At 36.8% G+C, this 25,482-nt stretch overlaps 4 protein-coding genes across 5 annotated transcripts; 2 read left to right on the forward strand and 2 right to left on the reverse strand.

Annotated features, from left to right (window-relative positions):
• Window positions 1-2,034: 2,034 nt before the first annotated feature.
• Window positions 2,035-4,256, reverse strand: LOC127946505 (thiosulfate:glutathione sulfurtransferase-like). The gene is made up of 4 exons (XM_052543130.1): window positions 3,879-4,256; window positions 2,676-2,798; window positions 2,430-2,592; window positions 2,035-2,334 (listed from the first exon to the last, which is right to left on the reverse strand). The coding sequence occupies exons 1-4, from the start codon at window positions 4,003-4,005 to the stop codon at window positions 2,280-2,282; spliced, it is 468 nt and encodes a 155-aa protein (XP_052399090.1). The 5' UTR covers window positions 4,006-4,256; the 3' UTR covers window positions 2,035-2,279.
• Window positions 4,257-8,813: 4,557 nt separating this feature from the next.
• On the forward strand, window positions 8,814-18,101 carry LOC127946153 (importin subunit alpha-5-like). 2 transcript variants are annotated; one of them, XM_052542490.1, is made up of 14 exons: window positions 8,814-8,935; window positions 9,819-9,952; window positions 11,081-11,194; window positions 11,287-11,386; window positions 11,469-11,563; window positions 12,076-12,207; window positions 12,319-12,407; window positions 12,485-12,584; window positions 13,558-13,721; window positions 14,614-14,692; window positions 14,783-14,908; window positions 15,338-15,465; window positions 15,584-15,759; window positions 16,370-18,101. In XM_052542490.1, the coding sequence occupies exons 1-14, from the start codon at window positions 8,821-8,823 to the stop codon at window positions 16,555-16,557; spliced, it is 1,740 nt and encodes a 579-aa protein (XP_052398450.1). In that variant the 5' UTR covers window positions 8,814-8,820; the 3' UTR covers window positions 16,558-18,101. The 2 variants fall into 2 exon arrangements, with proteins under 2 accessions (XP_052398450.1, XP_052398449.1); XM_052542489.1 differs by having other exon boundaries at window positions 8,815-8,935; window positions 9,816-9,952.
• Window positions 18,102-18,653: 552 nt separating this feature from the next.
• Window positions 18,654-21,863, reverse strand: LOC127946155 (protein FAM162B). Its single transcript, XM_052542493.1, has 5 exons — window positions 21,654-21,863; window positions 20,389-20,472; window positions 19,986-20,097; window positions 19,068-19,176; window positions 18,654-18,983 (listed from the first exon to the last, which is right to left on the reverse strand). The coding sequence occupies exons 1-5, from the start codon at window positions 21,703-21,705 to the stop codon at window positions 18,867-18,869; spliced, it is 474 nt and encodes a 157-aa protein (XP_052398453.1). The 5' UTR covers window positions 21,706-21,863; the 3' UTR covers window positions 18,654-18,866.
• A 149-nt stretch (window positions 21,864-22,012) lies between these two features.
• Window positions 22,013-24,925, forward strand: LOC127946154 (protein MIX23). Its single transcript, XM_052542491.1, has 5 exons — window positions 22,013-22,284; window positions 24,003-24,128; window positions 24,284-24,430; window positions 24,514-24,573; window positions 24,653-24,925. The coding sequence occupies exons 1-5, from the start codon at window positions 22,150-22,152 to the stop codon at window positions 24,701-24,703; spliced, it is 519 nt and encodes a 172-aa protein (XP_052398451.1). The 5' UTR covers window positions 22,013-22,149; the 3' UTR covers window positions 24,704-24,925.
• Window positions 24,926-25,482: the final 557 nt, after the last annotated feature.

Raw genomic sequence — 25,482 nt, forward strand, 5'->3', positions numbered from 1 at the left:
CTCCTGTCTCCTCCCTGGCTCCTTCCTCCGTCGTCTCCTCCTTGGCTCCTCCTTCTGTGGTCCCTGTCTGCTGGCCCCCTCCTGGGAGTCCGTCCTCCACCGGAACCTCCTCCCAGGTTCCCACCCATGCCTCCCTCTGTTGTTTCTACGGTGCGAGGACGCACCTACCGGGAGGGGGGAGTACTGTCACACACCTGGACTCATTTAGCTTGTTTTTGCCCGTGACCCAGTTTCTGTCTTCCGTGTTTAGTTTGATTAGTTCCCAGGTGTCTATTATCTTCCTCATGTGTTCCATGTCCCTGTTAATTTAATGATTCCATCCACCTGTGTTTCCCCAATTATCTGTTGTACTTAAGCCTTGTCCTTTCAGTTCTGTTTTGTCGGGTCTTCACTTGTTACTCACTTGTGACCACTGGCTACTTACGTGTGTCTACCTCTGTGCTCCATGTTGGATATCCCCTGTGTTGGATATATTAAAAGCCTTATTCCGTTTATCCTCGACTCCGTATTCCTTCAGGCAGCGTAAGACCGTGACACATATCCACTGCTAGAGAAAACAAATTTTGTCTAATTAGATTTTTGAGGTACATTGCCTTGTGACAACTTGCCCCAGTTTCTCTCACACTGGTGAGATATGAGGTCAGAAATCAGAAACAAGAGCAAACGAGGGACTATAAAGTGAAATAGAAATTTGGAATATGGATAAAAAATGACAGCAAATAAACACCCCGGGCATATTTAGGTCCCCTGTGGTAAACAAAGAAATTAGTTCAGTTTTTTTTATTTTACAAACCAGCTCAGAGATGTGGACCCCATTATAGCTGGGGTGAAAGTGACACTGTCACATTTATCATAGTCTGTTCTCATCATTCAGAGAACAAGGCCCAGGCTCAGACGAGACAGCTACCGTGTGCCAAATCCAATACATCCAAAGCTGCAGCTTACATCTGATGGACTATATAGGCTACGGTCTATAATTCCACAGTAACAGAGCTATATAAAATGACACTCAAATAATTCTCTCCAAGATGAATGAAGGAAGGTCTGTTGATTTGATTGAATTCCAATGAAAAATGTGCCAGCCTTGATCTGTGTTCAGTATCAGTCTGACAGCTATTTACTAAGGTGCAGCCGACCACATCCAAACAGGCAGCAGTGAAATGAGCATCCGAGCACCTGTGACCGTCAATGGCTGCTTGCTGGTCATAAAACGCTCCCTTATGGGCCTTATTTTGCCTAACTGCATTACTGCCACCTAGTGGTAATAACGCAATGCAGAACGACAAACTAAAATGCACTTATGAATTAATCACTATCCAGTGCCTTTGTGATATTTTAAAAAAGCATATTTGTAAAGCATATACAGACATTTAGTTTTTATAGCTCAGTGCTTATATATATATATATAATAATTAATATATAGGTGTTAATATATATATATATATATATATATATATATATATATATATATATATATATATATATATATATATATATATATATATATATATATAATTATTATCTGATCTAATCTTAAGGATCAATTTTTTCAAATGTCTATCTGAAATAGATTAATTCTATTATTATTATTATTATTATAATTGATAAGTCATTAAAACTATATTCAGATTCATGTCTTTGCAAGTGGCAAAGTGGTGGTGGGGGGGGGGGGGGGGGGTCAGTTTCGCTAGTTTTAACTGTCATCATTTAATTTGATCTTCTATAGTATTTCCAGATTATAGGTCCAAATCAATATGTACTGATGAATTAAGCACTCTCTTTTAATATTATTTTAATTAAGCACATTTGTAAATACTTTTACCTTACAGTATATAAGATTATTGGTCCAGATCAATATTCAGCAATGAATTAATCTCTGTCCAGAGCCTATTTAAAATTATTTGCTGAAGCAGATTTATGAATATATATTCACATTGGTTTTAACAGTCCAGTATCTTTTTTAAGAAATAGTTTGATCCGTCTGGTTCAATAGCAATTTATAAGTATTTATCTGGAATAAGGTTGCTCCATCAATTTTCTAAAAATCAACTTTATTATTCATATTCACATATCAATGAAATCACATCTTAATTAAACGTTTCATATATAATACGATGATTCATTAAAATAATATGCATATTCACATTTTTGTAAATGGTTTTCTTCAGTTTCAACAGTCAATATTTAATTGTATTTTCTATTTCCAGATTATTGGTCCAGATTAATATGACTGTTGCAGTGATGTGAAGTTAATTTAAAAGGATGCTCAGTAAGTCTTTTTACTTCTTCTCACGCTGTTCCCAATCAATGTATCCGCCAGCATAATGCCGTGCCCTAAACAACAAGGAATATTTAATTAATAGGATCATCCACGTAATATGAGTTCTGGGTTTACAATGAGATCAGTGTGTGTGTTTTCAGTAGCCTACTTAGAGAATCCCAGACGATGACCAATTTCAAGAGCAGTCAGACTCCTTTTTCCACTTCGGCAATGGAAAACTATGTTATTATCTTCCTTTTCAGGGGCTTTCACCCCAAACTGCAGTTGAAACTGTTGGGGTGGGAGTTTCAGTGACTCCTCAAGCTGTCCCACTGACAGACAAATGAAAAAAACTGAGAGTGAGTGTGGATGCAGAAAGAAGAAGCACAGATTCTTCACTTGAGTAGTGGCTTACAAGGAATGTTGACAGAATCAGGGATCCGGCCAGCCTGGAATTCATCTGTATTCCTGACATCAAACAGCTGCACGCTGTGATTGGCCAGCATGGCTTTGAGCTGTTCATATGTCACAGCTGACACTGAAATTGTAAAAATCAACCAAAGACTTATTCAAAATGATACCACCGCAAGATCAGGGTTATTCTATTATTGGCAAATAAAGTTCATTAATTAATACCAGTAAAAATTATGCAACATAAAAACAGCATTTTACAAAAACTCCTGCTTAATGCTTAGTAGACACATAATGGCTGTGTGTTTGGTTAGTGGGAAACCACACTTTAAAACACAAAGCAGTCAATAAATAAATATATTCACTTGTATAAATAAATAGTTCACTTGAAAGATTGCCTTGTGTGTTTTTTTTTCTTCTTCTTCGATGAATATCATGGTTAACTATCAAGTAGAGATTGCTGGGAGCTGGACCAAAGTCCAAAGTTCCTATATAATAAATGGCCCTTACCGATACTATAAATAAGTATATATTTTAGACTTCACTAAAATATGACTCTTTATCTTTTATATGTAAATAAATGGATCCTTTCAATATAGCATTTTGACCTGATTTATGAACAAAATGACAAATAAATACAATTAATGAATCAATAAAAACGTCAATATTCTCAACAGTATAACTGTATTGTAACTATGTATAAATATTAGTTATATTCTTTTACCCCATCCCTCCTCTAAATCAATAAGAAATCAACAAATAAATAAAATAAATGACAATAAATGAATGAATTCACTTAAAGACCACACACTATAATGTATGTTTCTGTGAATATCATGGTGATTTATCAAGTAGAGATAATTGGGAATTGGACCAAAGTCCAAAATAGACAAGCCATTCCCTGACATAGCAGACTTGACTAAAATAGTTATCTTTATTTTTTATATATATATATATATATATATATATATATATATATATATATATGTTAATAAATGGCTCCTTTCAGCTTTTAAATGATATTATGAGTCACTTATATTTGACCTACACTTATAAATACAATGACAATGAATGAATGACTTCAGACTTCACTGAAATTCGCAGTTTAAAAAGTAGGCTATAACATCTTGCAAAAGTTGATCAATCTTATCTGCAATAATTAAATGCACTCATTTCGAGAGATAATTTCTTCTGCTAGCAGCTCTACCTGAATCAGGTTGTCCGTGATTGACGGTGGAAGTCTTCAGTCCGCATGCTGAGATAACTCTACCGTGATAAACCGGTTTATTGAGTGTAAACACGCACAAACGACGTAAAACCTGAAGAGATGCCATTATTACTGCAGTCACAATGACAGAAATGTCGGTCTGTCTGTTAGGCTACTTGTTTATACGGAGGGGAGACGACAAGACAGATTCTCCTGCCCTCTAATGTTACCGTTAAAGAACAACTATAGACTATTTTCAGGAAGGATTAAGAGGGTATTAAATTAAATAGACCTAAATCTGATGTGATGTCTACAATCTAGCTTCAGCATTTCGGGATTTCTGAGATAAAACAACAGAAACAGTGTTGCGCATCGCATTATTTCTTTCAGGTTGCCAAATCCCTATTATTGTTGATTATTAGCTTTGAAAAAATGTGTGCAATAAATAATGGATATTATAAAACTTAACATGGTTATACTGTATTGTATTGCACTAAATCTTTAATATATGTGAATATTTCTTTTAAATATAGTTTTTCTTTATTTTCGACTTATGTATATCTTTTGTTGAACCTAGTATATTTATAGATTTGTGTGTGTGTGTGTTTGTGTGTAATTAAAGAGAAACACTCCCGAGGTGTATGAAGAGTACACCTCCTTACCTGTAGATTTGGGCGGGAATGAAACGTCCCTCTCCAATGATAAACATTTATTAGTCCTAAAAAAACACAATAAGAGTCCCCCGCTTCAATGGACTCTTAACGTGTTTACTTCGCCTACATTTGATATTTTTCTCTTCAGAAAAAGCCTAGACAGAGCTTTATTTTGTGTAAGAGACAGCCTTGATTTTATTCCCAAATGAATGAATTAAGCATTTTGAACGAATTGATTGAATGAAAGGCTCCTTTATTAACACACTGATTTAGTGATTTAGTGGCAAGATTATTGTCATAATTCAGGTATTTCATTTGATTCATTTTTCTGTATTAAAAATGTTGTATAAAACATTATTCTCATTTCATTATAAATTTGTAATTGCTGTGTAAATGCACGTTCAGCTGTCAGATCAGCATTAAACTGTAAATACATCTAAAAGCATCACTGATTTATTTGATGTAAGATTTTCAATTACTGTTTAAGAAACATTAAAGATTACAAACAAAAGGTCAAAGGTAAAAAAAATAACAGTAATAACAATAATAATAATAATAACAACAACAACAACAATAATAATAATAATAATAAATAACTTTTAATCAGTTGCCAATTATGGGAAAGTTAATTTCTGACACTGATGACACTGGCCTATTGTCTGAAGTGTTATTTCAGAGTTCAGATATGTTCTAATAACTTCACTTTCAAATCATAATGTCAAAGTCACATTACACTAAATTCAATCACTGAAACAAGCACTTTGACTAAAAAAATAGTCCCATGCCAGTGGGAAAATTTTCTAAATGTCTAAAAAGAGCTCTCTGAACAAAACTAATAAAATAAAAATAAATAAATAGATGGGCTCTGAAGGTAAATTCTTTTAATATCTGTCGTATAAAGGTCATCCTTTGTCCAGATGAAGGGGCGCCAATAAGCTCATACTGGCACTACATTGCAACATTTGAGCAGGGTTGTGATTATCTGTCTGTCAGTGCTTTGACAAGAAAAGTTTTTTTATGCAATAAAGCTAAGTTCAAAAGCTAATTAAAAATATTGGTACAGTAAATAAAGTTCACAAGATCAGTATTTTGTTTAAGCAGTATTTGTGGCAGTTGATAAATCATGTTTCGAGATTTGTCCAAAAGGTGTGCACTTCTGCAGCAATGCATTGTTTTAATGTTTGTTTTTTTACGTATGTGTCAAAATGCTGAATCAGTTAAAGCTGCAGTAGGGAACTTTTGACGCTCTAGCGGTTAATAAACAGAACTGCTTGCATCTTGCGGAAGAACATTGTAGCCGGAGCTACTTCTCTCTGTTTATGTCTATGAAGAATCACAAAGGTACTGGGTTACTCCGCTGCGGTACCCCCGAAGCAATCTAAAATAGTCCGAATATAAACACTTATTATAGGTGCACCCTTGTGATTCAGGACCAGCTAAAAACACGGTTTGGAAAATGGATTCATGGTGTACTCGCTTATTACGTTAATTTTTCTACATTTTGAACACAAACAAAGTTACGGAACGCAGCTCTGATTGGTTGTTTTTTACCAGGAGCGCATGACTTTCTGCAAATGACAATAGGACCACTGGGAGGAGCCAGAGGAGCTTGAATTTTTTCACAGATTATCTGTCTCACATTCTACTGTCAGGACATAATGACAGGTTTAATAAATATGTAAAAAATATTTTTTTACAAAAGTTCCCTACAGCACCTTTAAATCACTTCTAAAAGCACTTAAAGAGAACAGCTTCATTCTCATAGAGGGAAGAGCGTCACATTATTTACAGGAAAGTACATGCCTTAATAAGGATTAGCTAAGGATTAGCTGCATTGATTACTTTTATACCACTGATCAGGCTTTTATATGTAGTTTGGGGAAACAAAGGGTTTACTGAAATATAATGCAATAACTGATACTTTAAATCAATGTTTCAAGCAACAACAATAAAACAATTGAACAAAAAACATAGGATAGTTACATAGGGTTATGTAGGCATCTAGTGGCCACACAATTATATTACAGCTAAAAAGTGTGCAAAAAGTTTTAAGTCAGTTTACAAATAATGCATTCAGATTTGTGGAACTCATAATGCTGAATTTCCACAAATTAGTGTTTTTACCATGACAACCAATTTGAATATGACAAGAAACTGGTGTCTGAAAATAATATAATCTGGGGGAGTGCCAAATAGGGATTTGGCCTAGGGCGTCAAATTGGCTAGAAAAGGCCCTGGTTAGCTATAATAGATCAGGTGGAGTGCCAAAGGACCAAAGGCTCTGCCTCTGTACAGTTAAGAGACATTCATTAATCTGGCTGTTTGATGAAGAGAAAGAGATCAAATGTAGCAGAAATAAACATGTTAAGAGATAGACAGGGATAAAAAAAATTAATAAGGAACTTGAATATTTGCTGATTGGTCAACCAAATATTATAACATAATAATAGTCCTAAAAAATAAATCAAACATAATAATAGTCCTCCACTTCTATTGATTCTTCACATGTTTATTTCTAGTATGTTTTATTTCTTTCTCTTCATCAAAAAGCCAGATTAATGAATGGCTTAACCGTACCGAGGCAGAGCCTTTGGACCTTTGGCACATCGGCAGGTATATTATAGCTAACTATCAAAATCTGTTTGATAAAGCTGCAGCACAGGGAGAATGTATTGTAGTGAATCACAGATCACTAACAATTTATGAGAACATACAGTTATAACTTTTGTGTTAGACAATACGCTGCATTTTAGACAAAGGAGGAACTAATATAAAGTGACATGATGTGACATACAGCCAAGTATGTTGACCCATACTCAGAATTCATGCTCTGCATGTAACCCATTCAAAGTGCACACACTTACCATGAACGCACACCCAGAGCAGTGGGCAGCCATTTATGCTGTGGCAGCCGGGGAGCAGTTGGGGGTTGAGTGAGTCATGGTATTGCCAGCCTGAGACTTGAACCCACAACCTTAGTGTGAGGAGTCAACCTCTCTAACCACTAGGTCACGATTTCCCCATGTAACGAAATTACTTTTTGTAATTTACCTTCACAGCACATATATATTAATATAATATTATGTATTCTTTTTTTTTAGCTTTTTTTGTCATGTTTAATGTTAAATACTTACATCAAATAACTTAGAATAATATGACAATATGACATTTATTGATAGTTTAATGCTGATCTGACAGCCGAATGTGCATTTACACAGCAATTACAAATGTATAATGAAATGAGATTAATGTTTTGTAAAACATTTTTAATGCAGAAATATGACTAAAATGAAATGAAACCTGAATTATGAAACTAATATCGCCACTAGGTAGCGGTAATTCAGTGTGTTAATAAAGTATCCCTTTATTCAATCAATTTGTTCAAAATGCAATTTGCCTGCTGCGAGTCATTCACACAAAGATTCTGTGACTTTGGTTTAATTGTTTGAAAAAACAATTTTGTATGCCATCAGTTAGCTGGCCAATACTCAATATTAATTAAAGAAACTTAGTTTATTGTCTAAAACTACCTATGTTCACATACATTTATAGTGGTCTATGCCTGTCTACAAAGCATTCTCCCCACGCTTCAGTGCGTGGTGCAGCTTTGCCTCACAGATTTTAATAGTCGATTAACTATGATATTTCAGGCAGCGTGTCAAAGATGTAGGTGATTAGGTAGTTGTGAGTGCAGGTGCGAAGTAAAGTAATATTTATGAAATTAACGAATATTTCACAGGATGCTGAATTTATGCCTACACAAAAGAAAGCTCTGTCTAGGATGTGCCTCGATACGGTTTGTGTCAAGCCATTCGTTAATCTGCCTGTGATTAATAGAAATATATAAAATGTAGTAGAAATAAACACGTTAAGAATGCATAGAATCCATAGACTATAAGATAGAATCAGAGGACTCTTATTATGTTTTTTAGGACTAATAAATGTTTTGTTGACCAATCAGAGGAGAGGGGTGTTTCCTTCCCGCCCACATGTAGAGGTCGAACACAAAAATTAAGCCAATTTTTTTTTTTTTTTAACAAATGAAAAACTAAAAGGTGCCTTTTATTTGTCATATTTCAAGATTAAATTAAAAAACGAATGATCGGAAGATGATTACCCCAGGTGAGCAAACGTTTTGTCTACACAAGGTCTACATAAACACAAAAAACTCTCACCCCGCGACTACCTTTATTTATTAGCTCACTTATTTTAAAAAAAGAACCAGGTTTATTATAAAAAGTGGACATGGCAACACCATTATACATAACTGGCAACACCGAGAACCAGACATGCGCTTCGCACACAATGTTCTCTCCCAGTGCGCATGCGCTGTATCACTGTACCGGCGGAGGCTGAACGGTAGCAGCTTAAACGACGCAGGGATAAAGGAGACCGTTTTGACAGGTCAGTGCGCCACTGTAGATTATTAGTGTTTGAATGCTTTTATGCCCTCTATATGATGATACATTCAAAAGATATAAATGTTAAACATAATTATAAAAACTGCAGTCGGACAACCTTGTTGGGTGGGTTAGCAGGGGAGCTAACAGAGGCTACTGCGCAGATCTGGGAGGGGGAGGCGAGTCTGGCGTTAAGACGATATTACCAACAAACCCGCTCTTCAGTCGATGATCACTACCATGTGAGGAGCTAAAATGACATTTTATTGACTCAAATCGATCGCCTCCGGTTCTTTGGCGCAATGTACGGTTGGATTGGTGCGTTTGGTGCGGTGTTTTTAGGTGGAGACGGTTGGATGGGTTTCTCTCTCTCTCTCCCCTTCACTGCGGGCTGAAGAGCCACTGCCCATGAGTCTGGCTCTGTTTCTCACCAATATCTTCATATTCTTTTGTCATTTAAGGGAAAACAACAAGTGGTGAATAAAGTTAATAATATAAATATTAGATATCAACGTACTTTCCCAGTTGGTTTATCACAACATTAAAACAATGATTTTGTTGAAATATTATGCTAAGTGACAGAAGAGGTTCTTTGAGTAGGTTACAGCTCAGACTGCATTAGTATGATATATATATATATATATATATATATATATATATATATATATATATATTTAATTGCTTCTGTCATATCTGTGTTTGTTCATTCTTATATGGCATTATTTTATGATTGGTGTGTGTCCACTGCTGATGGAAACAAGTGAGATTAAATGATCTTTCAAAGCATGTCATCTAGCTGAGAACAAGCAACTTTTTTTTTTTTTTTTTTTTAAAGTCTTGGTGATTCTTCTATAGCTCATCTTGCTTTGATCATGTCTTTCCAGCAGGCAACATCATGAGTCAGGGGAAGGACAATGCACGTCTCAAAAGCTATAAAAACAAATCACTCAACACAGATGAGATGAGGAGGAGGAGGGAGGAAGAAGGCCTGCAACTTCGCAAACAAAAGAAAGATGAACAAGTAAGAGAGCTGGAGTGGCTTTGTGGATCCTGTCTAGTTATCCTACTATAGGTAGTGTCTTGATTTTATTTTAAATTTATTTTATATTCACAACGCCATGTATTTACGGTCACATTTGATTAATTTGACAAATATTAACCCAAATATTTGAACAGTACTGTATATTTATCAGTTTTTTCTGTTGTCTATTAAAGGGTTAGTTCACCCAATAATCAAAATATACATTACGGTTCAAATATTTGGGTTAATATTTGTCAAATTAATCAAATGTGACCGTAAATACATGGCGTAGTGAATATAAAATAAATTTAAAATAAAATCAAGGGTTAGTTCACCCAATAATCAAAATTATGTAATTAATGACTCACCCTCATGTCGTTCCAAACCGATAAGACCTCCGTTCATCTTTGGAACACAGTTTAAGATATTTTAGATTTAGTCTGAGAGCTTTCTGTCCCTCCATTGAAGCTGTGTGCACGGTCTACTGTCCATGTCCAGAAAGGTAAGAAAAACATCTTTAAAGTAGTCCATGTGACATCAGTTAGAATTTTTGGAAACATCAAAAATATATTTTGGTCTAAAAATAGCAAAAACTACGACTTTATAAAGCATTGTCTTCTCTTCCGGGTTTGTTTTGAGATTTCAAAACATTGCAGTTTAGTGATATCCGGTTCGCGTCTCCAATACGCATTAATCCACAAATGACTTAAGCTGTTAACTTTTTTCATGTGGCTGACACTCCATCTGAGTTAAAATAAACCAACATCCGGGAGTAATTCATTTACTCAAACAGTACACTGACTGAACTGCTGTGAAGAGAGAACTGAAGATGAACACCGAGCCAGATAATGAATGAAAGATTGACTCGTTCTACAATGTTACTGTATCAGATTGGAAAAAAGGCTTGAACAAAAAGAATAATGCCTTGTATATAAAGCTGCACCATATTTACAGCTTTTGAAATAGCCTGCAAATGCCTTACTTCTAGTTGATTCTACAGGCGAAAATATGTTAACAGTAATAAATAAATGACTTGCTTGCTCCTTCCAAGGAAAGAAATGCAACATTAGGACTGTTACGTGGCACATGTTGGTATTTTTATTGAGCACAGTTTATGTGTTCTTACAGCTGTTCAAGCGCAGAAATGTGGCCACAGTGGAGGAGGATGGGACACTGGAGGATGATGGGATGCTGGACAGTGGATACTTGGAATCACAGGCCAACAATATGGACCAAATCACGGTGACAAAGATAAAACAATGGTTAATCACAGTCTTTTACTTATTGATGAAAAAATAGAGTATGACCTTTTCTGTCTTTCCATTGTATTACAGGGAAGTGTTATTTCTGAGGACATGATACAGATGATCTTCTCCAGCTCTCCAGAACAACAGCTCATCGGAACACAACGCTTCAGAAAGCTCTTATCTAAAGGTGAAAGACCCCAAAACTCAGGCATTTGCATAATCATATTTATGATAAAAGGATGCTAATTACATCTTTGACCCTACATTAGAGCCTAATCCCCCTATTGATGAGGTCATTGCCACCCCTGGTGTCGTGGAACGATTTGTTGAGTTCCTGAAAAGAAGAGAGAACTGCACGCTACAGGTGAGCCTAGTAAGCTGTATCTAAGAGTGCTTTCACACTAGCACTTGATGCGCACCCGAGTTCGATTGATGTCAGAATTCGCTTCGTTTCGGTAATGTGAACGCTGTCTTACGAAACTCGGGTGATTACCCGCAAACTGTCCCCGAGTCTGCTTAAAAATTGTGGTCTGGGTTCATAGGAGCTCTGGTACGGTTTGCTGCTGATGTGAACACAATCGTACCTATCGAACTCTGGTTCGGACTAGGCAAGCGAACCAAGTGTGAAAGCACCCTAAGTGATATCAAAATGAACTATACAGCCTAGAAAAAGAGGAACAGCCTGCAGATATAGCCCCTAAATCACATCAGCAAGACAGCGAGCAACCTGGCACAAATCTCAACCATCACATGCTCACACTATTGTAATGTTCTGCAAGTCTTCTCGCTATCGTCATTTAATCCTCTTGGCTCAGGAATGGTGCATTAGTGAATGCTTTTCTGCAATATGGTGACAGACGTCCTGTTTCTGTGCAGTTTGAAGCAGCGTGGGTTCTGACTAACATTGCATCAGGAACATCCCATCAGACACGGGTGGTCATCCAGGCTGGGGCGGTTCCCATTTTTATTGAGATGCTCAGCTCGGATTTCGAGGATGTACAGGAACAGGTAAACGTCTCGCTGAAAGGGCACAAATGGGTACAGTTACCTGTTAGTATATAAAAAAAAAAAAAGGACTAAATTTGGGATTGAAACTGTCTTTGTCTTTTTCCACTGTAGGCGGTGTGGGCTTTAGGCAATATTGCAGGTGACAGCACTGAGTGCAGGGACTATGTTCTGGACTGCAATATTCTTCCCTCTCTAGTACAGTAAGTCATGCAACCATATGCTTTAGAACAACCTTACTGTTGAATAGTTGTTCTAATGATACAGATTCTTATGACAGGTTATTGGCTAAACAAAACCGTCTGACTATGATGAGGAATGCAGTTTGGGCTCTGTCTAACCTGTGCAGAGGAAAAAACCCACCCCCAGATTTTTCCAAGGTAAAAGTCACTTCCTGTTTCGTTGTAGTTCAGTGCAAATTTTTGTTCTCTGGTTTTACAATACACATTGTTCCAAAGTACATATACAGAAATGGAAGCGTATCAGTAAATTATCCCTTAAAGCCTGTTTTAAAAAATTACTTAATGTATTTTGAAATATATTACCATAAATATTCGGTATTTAAATTAGTTATTTAATATAAAATAACTAATTTCCCCCTATTTTTTTCATTTAGATTACCCTTACCATTATTTAACGCTAATTTTAAACCGTTAATGTATGCTGTTGAATATAATTTTTAATGAATATCTATTTTTCATGTTGTACATTTATAATGTTGTGTAGCAATTCAAACAGATTAACCTTAGTTAAAAAAAAAACTTGAATACAGTTGTTGAGAATTTTAAAATCTTAGACTTAGAATTTAGATTTTATATTCTTATTGATATCTCACTTGCAACATGACCTAATAATGCAAAAAAAAAAAAAAACTGGTAATAATAATGCCTTATAACACAATGTTCAAAAGTTTAAAGTCATTGAGATTTTTTTTTATTAATACTTTTATTCAGCAATGGTGTGTTTATCAAATAAATAAATGAATAAAATAATCTTCTGAATTAGTGTATGAAAATGAGGAGAGCATTATAGATGAAAAGTGCCAAGCAAATTACAAGCAAGCACACAAACAGCCACAGTCATACTTCATTTCACAAGCCACAAACCTCAGTGGTATTGCCGTGGGTAGCATCTACACGTCATCATGATCATGTTTGCTCAAGCTAGAACATGTTAATTTAAAATTTAGTCAATAAGAATTTTTGCTTCTACTACAATGACATGGATTAATTGACATCTTTTATTAAATCAGCATAAATCAACATAAACCTGATAGTTAAGTAATTTAATTAAACCGCAAGATTGTACATGCCTTTAAAGTGAGATTCAAGTTGTATTTGTCTTTTAATGCAGGTGTCGCCGTGCCTCAGCGTTCTGTCCTGGCTGCTCTTTGTCAATGATACCGACATTTTGGCTGATGCTTGCTGGGCTCTTTCTTATCTATCTGATGGTCCCAATGAGAAGATCCAGGCTGTTATTGACTCAGGAGTCTGCCGCAGACTAGTGGAGCTGCTGCTGTAAGACATGAAAAACAGAAGGAAAGAATAATGAATAGCTTAAGCAAGTGATTCTGAGGCCCCAGTTATTGACAACAAAAATTTGAAGACCCCATGACTCTTCCAGATGTTTTTGATTTCTGGATACCAAAAAATATTTTAGAGCTTGGCATACCTATACAAAATTATATTTAAATGCAAATGCATTATACGCCTAGAAATTAAACTTTTTTTTTTTGGAAAAAAATTTGGAAACACTTGTTCCTTAAAACAAGTTGTTGAATTAAAATAAGAAATATTATTAAAGAATCTAGTTTTTTGTTGTTGTTTTAACTGTTTTAATGATATTAAGTAGGGATGCACGATAATATCGGCACAACATCGGTATCGGCCGATAAAAGCTTAAAATGACCATTATCGGTATCGGCCGATATGAATATTTCTGCCGATGAGCCAAACCGATATTCTCCAAGTGAAATAATTGACCTGTTTTTCAGATGTGAATGTCTGTCTACATTTGTAAAATAATAAATTTATGGTAGAATCAGTACAGAAGAGATACATGGATTTCTCTTCAGTAAAATTAAAGTTTAAATTTATCAGTATATATTTGTATATATATCGGTATCTGCATCGGCCAAAATTATTTAGAAAATATCGGCATATCGAATATCGGCCAAAATCCAATATCGTGCATCCCTAATATTAAGTTTTATTTAAAGTAATTTTAAAACCATTTTGAGACCTTCCTGAAAGTTTGCCGAGACCCCCTAGTGGGCCCAAGCCCCTCCAGGTTAAGATCCACTGGCTTAGGCTTTTAAGATGGCTTCTTTACTTTGTATTTTTCTGGGCACTACTTAAAATCCTTAAGAGTAAGAGCAGTTTTCTGAGGTCATGTTTCCATGTGTTCCAGACATGCAGAATATAAGGTGGTGTCTCCTGCTTTAAGAGCCGTGGGGAACATAGTCACAGGAGATGACTTACAGACTCAGGTGAAACAACTGTATTTTCTTTACTAATCGCAGTAATGTTGTAGCTGTTACATATTTTGGGCGTAACATCATTTGTTTTCTCATGAACAGGTGATTCTTAACTGCTCTGTCCTGCAAAGTCTTCTTCACCTGTTGAGTAGCCCGAAAGAGTCCATTAAAAAAGAGGCATGTTGGACCATCTCCAATATCACAGCCGGGAACCGTGCTCAAATACAGGTACGTGCATGTTTACACAGTTAACACACAAATGTCAGTTTGCATTTCACACCTGGCTCATTTGGAGCATTTGTCTTGGAACCTGGCATGTGTTCCACCTTCGTTTGGTTCATTTGGGCATATTATATACATGGCACTCGAGTAAACAAAGGGTCTGAGATCAGCTGAACAAGATGGTCACTGGCCAATTAAAAAATGTATTCTAGAGTGGTTTGCTTGTGGTGAGAAAGCAATCCAACCAAACATGCATAAAGACATTTTTGGTGCACTTTGAAATGTTGCCTTATGAGCTGAACTTAACCAAGAAGAAAATGCAACATCGTAACATTTTAAGTCTTTGTTTCGGAAAGAAATCAAATAACCGTGCAGGTCTCTAAATGCCCTAAATGTCGGTTTCTCTCTCACAATCTTTGTTTTGATCTTTTGTAGATGGTGATAGATGCAGACTTGCTGCCCCCATTGATAAATATTATGCAAAATGCAGAGTTCCGTACAAAAAAGGAGGCAGCATGGGCCATCACAAATGCCACATCTGGCGGTTCTTCTGAGCAGATTAGGTGAAACGAATTACTGCTTTAACCTGCTATTAACATGCATTTTTCTTGTGAAAATTTGTGATCATATCACTTCCTGCCTCAGCGGCTTTATACTTCAATGCTTTAATCTTCTCCTCAGGCATCTTGTTGAGCTTGGTTGCATCAAGCCATTATGTGACCTAATGACACAGATGGATTCAAAGATAGTACAGGTGGCTCTGAATGGCTTGGAGAACATCCTAAGACTGGGTGAGCTGGAAGCTAAAAGAGGAGGAGGAATCAACCCCTACTGCGCCCTCATTGAGGAGGCATATGGTATGTTAGCCATCACACTTGCTAAGTCCAGGGATGTGATTTTTCCCATATTTATATAGATTTCCATATTTTCTGACCTGAGAAGTATGACCCACCCAGATGTGTAAATTCATGGAAAACAAATAGTCTCGGAGCGGCTTGATTCCCAGTAAATGCTGCTCCAAACAAACACCATATATGAAAGAATGCAGTGAGAATCATCTTTAAATCTGTTTTCAACAAAAGAAAACTGAAGTACAATATGGGCTTAAAGGGATAGTTCACCCAAAAATGAAAATTAGGTCATTAATAACTCGCCCTCATGTCGTTCCAAACCCATGAGGCCTCCGTTCATCTTCGGAACACAGTTTAAGGTATTTTAGATTTAGTCCAAGAGCTTTCTGAATATTTCGAAAATACATTTTGGTCCAAAAATAGCAAAAACTACAACTTTATTCAGCATCAAGGAGATAATGTTTGTTTTAAAATGCTTGATTTAAATTTTGAACTTCCTTCAAATGTTACCCTCAACAACTTAAAGTTGTACAAAAGTACAACTGACTAAAATTAATGAATATGGCAACATAAAATATAAACAAAAAATAAAACCAATTGTGTTGCTTTCCACCAGGGTTGGACAAATTGGAGTTTCTACAGGGCCATGAGAACCAGGAGATCTACCAGAAGGCTTTTGACCTGATCGAGCGCTACTTCAGCACAGAGGATGAAGATCCGGCCCTGGCACCTGCCGTTGACCTCCAGCAGCAGCAGTTCCTTTTCCAGCAGTGTGAGGCTCCCATGGAGGGTTTCCAACTTTAACACTTTCCTCCACCCCCTTCTTCTCAAAGCAATCCACCCTGGAGGGTGAACAGCACACCACCCCCACACCCCCTGACCCAACAGAGCAAAGGTTTTAACATATGAACATTTTAATATGGTTCGATATACAAGAGCGTGTGTTGCCGGTCAACCCATTTCCCCCCTCTTGTCCTACTTCCCTGGCCCGGTCCAGAACGATAGCGACTTCCTCTCCTGATGCAGAAAACGTGACCAGTAGATCTTTTGACTTAAATATCCAACTTCCTTCATTAAACTGTCATTCAGCCTTTCAGAGCACACATATCCCATCAGTCCCTCATCCCGATTCAGGAAAACTGCATTCAGCGATGACTTAACAGATTCTGGGAAAGCACAGCTTGTGTGACGTGACTGCAATATGGACTTTGACAAGGGATCTGCTTTCCATCTGTTGTAAAACACTGGACTGACCGTGTGACTGTGTCTGCATGTCTCTAAAATATCCCCACCCAAAAAAAGTCGCAGCCAATGTGCGGCGAAAAACTCAAACGGATGTCTGCTAAAAACAAGGCACTTTTACCTTCTCTTTTGACCCACACAACTCAAAGCCGTACTGAGGGATCCGGGCTTTCTGACTGATAATGCCAGTCAGACGTTCTCTTACTTTGACTAGCGTTCAACATGTATTCCGACAGTGACTGAACTGTATAGGCTCCGCCTCTCCTTTTAGGGTTACACATTTGCACCTTTGGAATTCTGGGAGTTGGAGTCTTCCTGCTCACCGAGACTGCTGGACAGACAAAAAGACAGGTCCTGTATCCTGTGCATTAGACCATTTGATACTTCAAGAAGACAATTTCACATGAGCATCATCTTCATTGGCACTTTACGTTCAGAAAAGACACCCTTTGTTTAGATTCAAACCTCTGTAGTCTGTTTTAGGCCCCCAAAAAGCTCAGGATATTGGGGCGAAGAGGAATGGTGTGTACCTGCATTATGGGATTTACTTACAGAAAACACTAAGTATTTAAGAGAGCTGCCTCATCCTGGCTGATAAAACTCCAACCCTTTCAAAGCTTCCAACATATTTTAACAAGCTGTTGAAAATTGAGCTGAAAAGGCTTTAGCTTCCTGACGTGTGTGTGAGACACTTAAATATTAATGTCTAATCATGCTGAATGCACACACACATTCAGACACACCAAGTGACTAGAACGCAATACAGAAAAATACAGAGCAGAAAGTAATTCTGTTTTGTTGTTTGGTTTTTATTGTATTTTTTACGAGGGTTAGAATCTCTAAATACCGAAGGTGCCATAATCCTCATTTTAAAAAATGGAGGTGGAAAATGACAAACAAATGGACTTTAAAAGAATTTATCAACACATTTACACTCAAGATTCCCTGGGTATTAGCTGAAGATATGATTGTTTACTCAAGTTTTCTCATTTCAATGTCAGATTCTTCCCAAGAGATGACCAGCTCTTTGTGTTCAATACTGCTGTCGTATTGAGATTGTGTAACTGTTCTCTGTTACGCCATTTGCATAAATGCTGTTTCATGAAGCTTGTGGACAAGTGATTTAATTAAGAGACTCATACATCATTGCTTCATTCACAAAATTTTGAATCATTATGCATTTATTCATGTACACTCAATCTTTCTGAACTAATGATTTAGTGCTAATAGCTATGCTATTTTACTTCTGGTTGATAATTTTAATCAAGCACAGGCAAACATAAGCTTTAGGAGAACCTTAAAGGAATAATTCGCTCAAAAATGAAAATGTGCTGAAAACATAATCACCCTCAGTTCATCCAAGATGTAGAGTTTGTTCATCAGAACAGATTTGGAGAAATAAGCATTACATCAATTGCTCACCAGTGGAACCTCTGCAGTGAATGGGTGCCGTCAGAATGAGAGTCCAAACAACTGATAAAACTAAGCTGACATCTTGTGAAGTGTAAAGCTGTGCCTAAATAAATACTGTTTTTAAATATGTAAATAACACTATTTAATTTAAGCATTATAAAATCAATGTAGAGCTCATATAGTTTTAACATTATTACTTTTAAATACAAGCTACAAAACAAGTTAACAATAAGACTTATCAGAAATATCAGTGGGACACCATTTTATTTTTTCTTAATATGTATACATACAAAAAATAACAAGGAAAATCTAAAATCTTTATTTTATATACTACTCTAAAAAATCAGTTTACTATGCAAAGGAAGTCCACCGGAGTTCCCATGGTGTGTGGCGTTTAACATTAAATAACTGGCTGTTGTATGATCCAAATGAGCCTTGTGAGCCGTGATGGATGCATCTCACTGGGCTTTCTCTGCAAGCGCAATGGCTGCCTCCTTTTCTTTCTGTGCCTCTTCTCTCCATCGAGCCTTCTTCTCCATGTTACGATTGGTCAGGTTGTCATTCCGACTCGCCGCCTGTCATTGAAGATGGTGGTTATAGGATATGACAACCATGTATTACACAATTCTTTATTTATACAGCTGCACACTTTTTATTACCCGTTTGCCAGTGACGGACATCACGAGGCATGCCACGATGGTCAGTGCCATCATGACATAGCAGGCCTTCACACGCAGTCTGTTCCTGGCGGCATCAATCATCTCAAATCTGAAAACAGCACGGTACTTTCATAAGTATAGAAAACACCATTTCATTAAAAAGTAAATCCATGAAGATACGGAAAGGTTTTGACCTGTATTTTCATATTCGATTTCAGTGCCAATACTAATTCAAACCGGTACATCATATTTTTGAATTAATGGTTAAAAGAACTTGCGCACTAGAGTCATTTCTTCTTAAATCGGGCTTCACTGGTAGCGCTGTGTGCTTCTGATTAACTAAAAGGAACCAGTTCATAAGAGTCATTTGTTTTTGAATCGAGCATCACTGATCCAATACACATTGTTTTTGCATATGAAAACTTAATTGAAAGATGCTTATTGACATTATTTCAAGGTTTTTTTCAAAGCAGACTGAGAACTTAAAAAAACAATTCATTTCAAATTTTATTTCCTTTGCTGTGACATGTTTTGTCACAGAAACTAAAAGTAACTGCAAAGTAATTTTTTAAAGAATTTGAAGAATCTGGATCATTTAAATGAATCATTTTTTTTTTCTTTTTATTCCTCATAAAAACATTAACTATGTATAGCGGGTCACAGAGGACTTGCCTGCTCTGTTTTGCATCTAACATCACTGGTTCCACTCTGATCTCCCTCCAGATACCATGAATTACACTAATTAACTGACAGTACACGGCGAGTAAATCTCGTTTGAACCTCACAGCAGACGCCTCTTGTGTTCCACCAATACACTGGCAGAACTTCAGCCACTTGACTTCATATACCAACCATATGCTCAGAATTATGCCTGGAGCTGGGGGTTTCTATCAACGTAAACAGGAATAGCCCACTTACGATGCAAACTCTGGAATCTGTTCTGCGGTTTTGAATCGCCCGGACCACACCAACATCTTCTTATCCCATTCTGTTGGTCGGTAGCCTGGTACTTTAAACCCAAGCCCTGGTGCTAAAAGCAACAAGAAAAAGATGAAGCACAAGGTGAAGTTAGTCCATTTTGTTCAATCTGATCCTTGTAGAACAGTCAAAACAGGAACTTAATTACACTGTTACGTGCATGTTTATTCTTGCTTTTAAATTCCTTCTTTGAATTGAAATCCTTCTATAGAAAAGAATGTGCTGGAATTCTGCAATTAAATTAGCATGTAAAAGTGCTGTGTCACGCCAGGTGTTGTGTCATGGCATATGCCCCGCCTTCTAATGCAGGTAGGTAGAATTGAATGGATATTTGAGTGCTGACCCTGGTTGGGTGCGGGTACCCCCTCTTGAGGCTTGCTGCACAGTCGTCTGCTCCCTGTGGTCATCACACCTCTCCTCACCTGCCCTATAGGAGGAAATTAAAGGTATAGTTCAGCCTAAAGTGAAAATTCCCTCATTTACTCCCCCTTGTGTTGTTTTAAAATAGTTTGACTTTCATTCGTTAGTGGAACATTTTTAGCTGAACTGTCCCTTTAAGTTTGTCATGGTAATACATTTCCACTGTATGATGATGTTTATACAACACAAATGTGCTTTTTCCTGTTACATTTGCACTGATACAAGTTTAAAACGTTTTTGTTGTTTTGTTTTATATTTTCCCCCCAGATGAGGAAATGTATTTAAACTTTTGATTTATAATTTTAGACGATGTGCAAGTTATACTTAACTGTTCCCGCAAAAACACCACAACTATTCCACCAAAATACAGTAATATATATATATATACACACACACACACACACACACGTTACAATATCCCAGGTTTGGGTGTGGAAGCTGATTTGTGTTACAGCTAGTTAAGGTGTAAGTGGGGTACTATATAAGAACTTAAACTTTCAAATGGGGAGAGTGACTTGTATATCCTTTTCCTTTAAACTGGTGGTGTGGTACTTTCTTCCTGAAACATTGTTACGCTTCTTCCTTTCTCCTAGACTAGAAAGTGGGAACGTTACACAGACACACACACACACACATATATATATATATGTATATAATATATATATTTGAAGACATACAGATCGGTCCCACATTACCACTGCTTTTAGTTATATTATTTTTATAATATTTATCACACACACACACACACACACATGTGTGTGTGTGTGTGTGTGTGTGTAGTGTAATTTCCATTATGATGACATACTTAACTATACCACGTAAATTACCACGGCTTAAGACATTAATAACATAATGAGTTTATGAAATATCTACAAAATAACTTTTATTTTACTGGAAATTAAATTTTTGTAAGGGAGAGATCAGATATTGTTGTAAAATCGTAACGTTACTAGATAAAAACATTAATCAAAAGTTATTAAATATATGCAACAAACTTTAAGCAATCTTATGAATCCAATCATGCCAATCTCGAAAAATGAAACTGCGTCACAATTTAATATAATCATTTTTTCACCGCTAGTTGTATGTGGATAAGTGTTTGAAGAATGCCAGCTGTGCCCAGTGTCAAAGCTCATCACCTTGCTGTCTGACAGCGTTTAAAACAAACATCACACGAAAAATACTGACCTATTAAAGTGCCAAAGACAGCGCGAGGCCCCCTGATCATGTTGAAGGTCATGACTCCTGAAGAAAAATATGATGAAAGAAAATGACAATTTTAAGCCATGAAATGGTATCCAAAAGACAATGCAAGGTTCAGTTCCTCAAACTAAAGTCAGTCAGCTCGTGTTCTTTTACGAAAGCAGAGTTGCCGAAACACTGACTGAAGGACCCTGAGCACTGAGCAGCCGCCTGTTAAGGACATACTTATGTAAAGTCAGCGTAACACGCATGCAGTTGTAAATGGAATAGCTAAAAGTAAAGTTAAATAAAATACATAATATTTGCATTCCTGTAATACATTTCGCATAAATCACCTGTTGGATTTTACACGCTCACATTTAATCCTGGGTCCTTTTTTTATCTTGAGAAATAATTCTGCTACACAATCTCTGTTAAATTGTCTCACGAGAATATGAGCATGCGGTAATACTCAATAATTACATGTGACGTTGTTTAGTAAATGTCAAGAACAACAGTTTTTGTAGTAAATGTAATTCAGGCAGTTTTTAGACACCCCCAGCTCACAGGACCTCTTCAGTCCACTATGGCGGCGCCCGGTGGAGTTCTGAACTGTGAAGACTTTTCAATGTTTCAGGTAAAACGTGTTAAGTTGTCAGCGATCAGGATAAAACCATACATGATTTATAAACGCACACGGATTGTTTTAAGCACGTAGCTGTGGTGTTAACGCGAATGCTGGGCAAATGACTGACCCTCGTGGACTGTTACAAGCAGTAGTGAAATTCAATGAGCAGCAAAGCAAACATGAGCGATTAAGCAACTGTGCTGTTCCTTATAAATATGAATGCATGAATTAGACGAGCTATCATTTATACACAATACAAAATACAGATTTTTTTTCTTAAATCCATTAAGTATTTTTGAGGTACACTATTTCTAAAGTAATCCTAGTGTTACTCGGTTAATATAAACTCATAAAGCCGCATGCATAGTAATTACATTATAATTAGAAAATGTAGTTTGAAACCGATTTTGTCACACTGCAGTACTCTGCTTGAAATGTTGTCAGCTACCTATGTATATGTTATATTATAAAAGTATATTTTAAATGTAATTTGCAGTGCTTAAAGTGGGCTGGTGATACTTATCATAAGCCTTTCATAAGTTGTAAAGGCTTTTATTGGAAAAAAAATATGAGTCAATATTAACAGTGTTGACCCTTGTTCTTCATAACCTCTGCTTTGCTTTGGCATGCTGGATAGTAGCTTCTGGGCCAAATCCTGACTGATGGCGATCAATTCTTGCCTTATTAGTTCTTGGAGTTGATCACAATTTTTGAGCTTCTGCTTGTCCAGTCGCCTTTTGAGGACTGACCACAGGTTCTCTATGGGATTCAGATCCAGGGAGTTGCCTGGACACGGATCCAAAATTTTAATGTAATGATCTTCGAGCCACTTCTTTATCACTCTTGCTTTGTGACATGGTGCTCCATCATGCTGGAAAATGCACAGATCATCACCAAATTGCTCATGGATCTTTGGAAGAAGTCGCTGTTTCAGGACATTTTGATACCATTCGTTATTCATGCCAGTGTTTTGGGCAGAATTATGAGAGAGCCCACTCCATTGGTTGAAAAGCAACCCCACACTTGGATGGTCTCAGGATGCTTCACTGTTGGCACCACAAAGGACTCATGGTTGCGTACACCGTTTCTTTTCCAAGCAATCGATTTTCCAGATGTCCCAAACAGTCTGAAGGGAGCTTCATCAGAGAAAATAAGTTTGCACCAGTTTTCTGCTGTCCAATCCTTGTACTTCCTGCAGAGTTTCAGTCTGTCCTTGATGTTTTTACTGTAGAGAAGTGGCTTCTTTGTTGCCCATCTTGTCACCGGGCCGATGTCCAAAAGTCTTGGCCTCACTTTGCATGCAGATGCTCTCACACCAACCTGCTGTTATTGAACAGTGAATTATTATTTTTTTTTGTGAAAAGTAAAAAATCTAGAATAAATGTGAATGAACACGACTACAGCTTAAGCAGCAAACTTTGCCAAACTTTTGGCCATGACTGTAGGTTTAGGAGTAGATGTGGGGTGGGGGGTTATTTATTTACTGTGTGTATTTGGCTTGAAAGCATGAGTGTTTCATAATGAATGCAGGTGAAGGTGTTTTGGATTATGTGCTAGTCAGTGGTTTAGTTATTCTGAATGGATCCGTAAAGTTGCATGTACAATCAGTTTAAGTCCGCAGGTTTAGTGTCTTTTGGCGTCTCCCTGTGGTTTTATTTTTGGCTCTTATTTATTTATATTCATTTATATACATTGATATGCTGTACATCTCTCTTTTTGACCTGTAGGAAGTATTAAAAGTGATGCGCAACATAGATGACAGAATTGTCCATGCCCTCAATACCACTGTGCCCACTGCATCCTTTTCAGGCAAAGTGGATGCCACACAGACCTGCAAAGAACTTTATGAATCTGTATGTATCACAGTAAAGAGTACTCTTTAATAATCTAAAATGATTATTAGAGATCCCCTATTTTTGTTCTTGACGTATGACTGGTTTTAGTGTACTGTCGTATGCTGTGATGTATTAATTACAAGCCCCTTTCCTCTACTGCCTATGCCTTTCAGCTCATGGAAGCTCATCTTTCTAGAGATAAGGCTATAAAGTCATGTATTACAGAGACCTCTGCTGTCGTTGGGCAGTTACGTGAAAAGAGGGCAAAAGATAGCGACAACTTGTCAGTTATCAAGCAACTCAGGAAAGAGCAAACTAAGGTAATGCCTTTTATATATACAGTATGTACTTGGGTTACAAATGGTTGTTGATTTCTGTATAATTTTTCTTAATTTCCCTACAGTTAAAACTCATGCAGTCTGAGCTAAGTGTTGAAGAAGTGGTCAATGACCGGAGTCTGAAGGTGAGTTATTGAGTGTCTCCTATTGATTACGAGCGGTTTTCATTTAGAAATATTTGTTAATGATCATGTTTTCCCCTAGATTTTCAGTGAAAGGTGCCGAGTTCACTACATCCCTCCTAAGCTCAAGTGATTAATACTTCCATTGTCAACATAAAACCACAAAGTTGTTCTGAGGAAAACACCTGGAGCTGAGCCTAGACATTACCACTCACACCACAAACCCTCCTCCATCAGTATGCTCTGTGGCTTTGTGTTTCTACAGTGAAGAAACACTACTGTTGTCCAAGTCCTATAAACCTTTTTGTATAAATAGTGTACAAAAGTATTTTATAAACCATGAAATGTTTTCCAATTGCTGAAACTTAGTCTGTTATTTTATTGCAATACAGAGATTGATGTTCATTTGACGTGAAGGTGGAGACTTTAAGATTATCGATCTGTTCTCAGACATTGACGTGGCCACCTGTGTCAAAGGTTAAAGCTGAGGATTTCCAACCTGGTGTGATGGGAAAACATAACTGTTTCTCGAGTTGGCGATTTCGTATGAATTTGTACGATGTGAATTGTATGAATGTATGATTTTTAGACAAAGTATGCATGAAGGCCGACCCCTAAACATAACCATCACTGGGGCATGGGCAGATCGTGCAAAAAGCATACAAATTATAAATTCATACAAATTAGCCACTAATACACCTAAACTAAAAAAGGGTATGAATTGCCATGAGATAGTTTTGGGTTTTCAGTCTTTTAGATGCAATGACCCCAAAATATAATGATCATTATGTGAGAGACCATCCTGTATACTATACTATTGAACGTATTAGATCTTAAAATGTACTTAAATATAAATGTGTTCTCAAATATAATTTTTTTTACCCTTTAACCTATTTTATTAACTTTTTTTAT

The sequence above is a fragment of the Carassius gibelio genome, chromosome A24 (genome assembly GCF_023724105.1).
Source record: "Carassius gibelio isolate Cgi1373 ecotype wild population from Czech Republic chromosome A24, carGib1.2-hapl.c, whole genome shotgun sequence".
NCBI lineage: Eukaryota > Metazoa > Chordata > Actinopteri > Cypriniformes > Cyprinidae > Carassius > Carassius gibelio.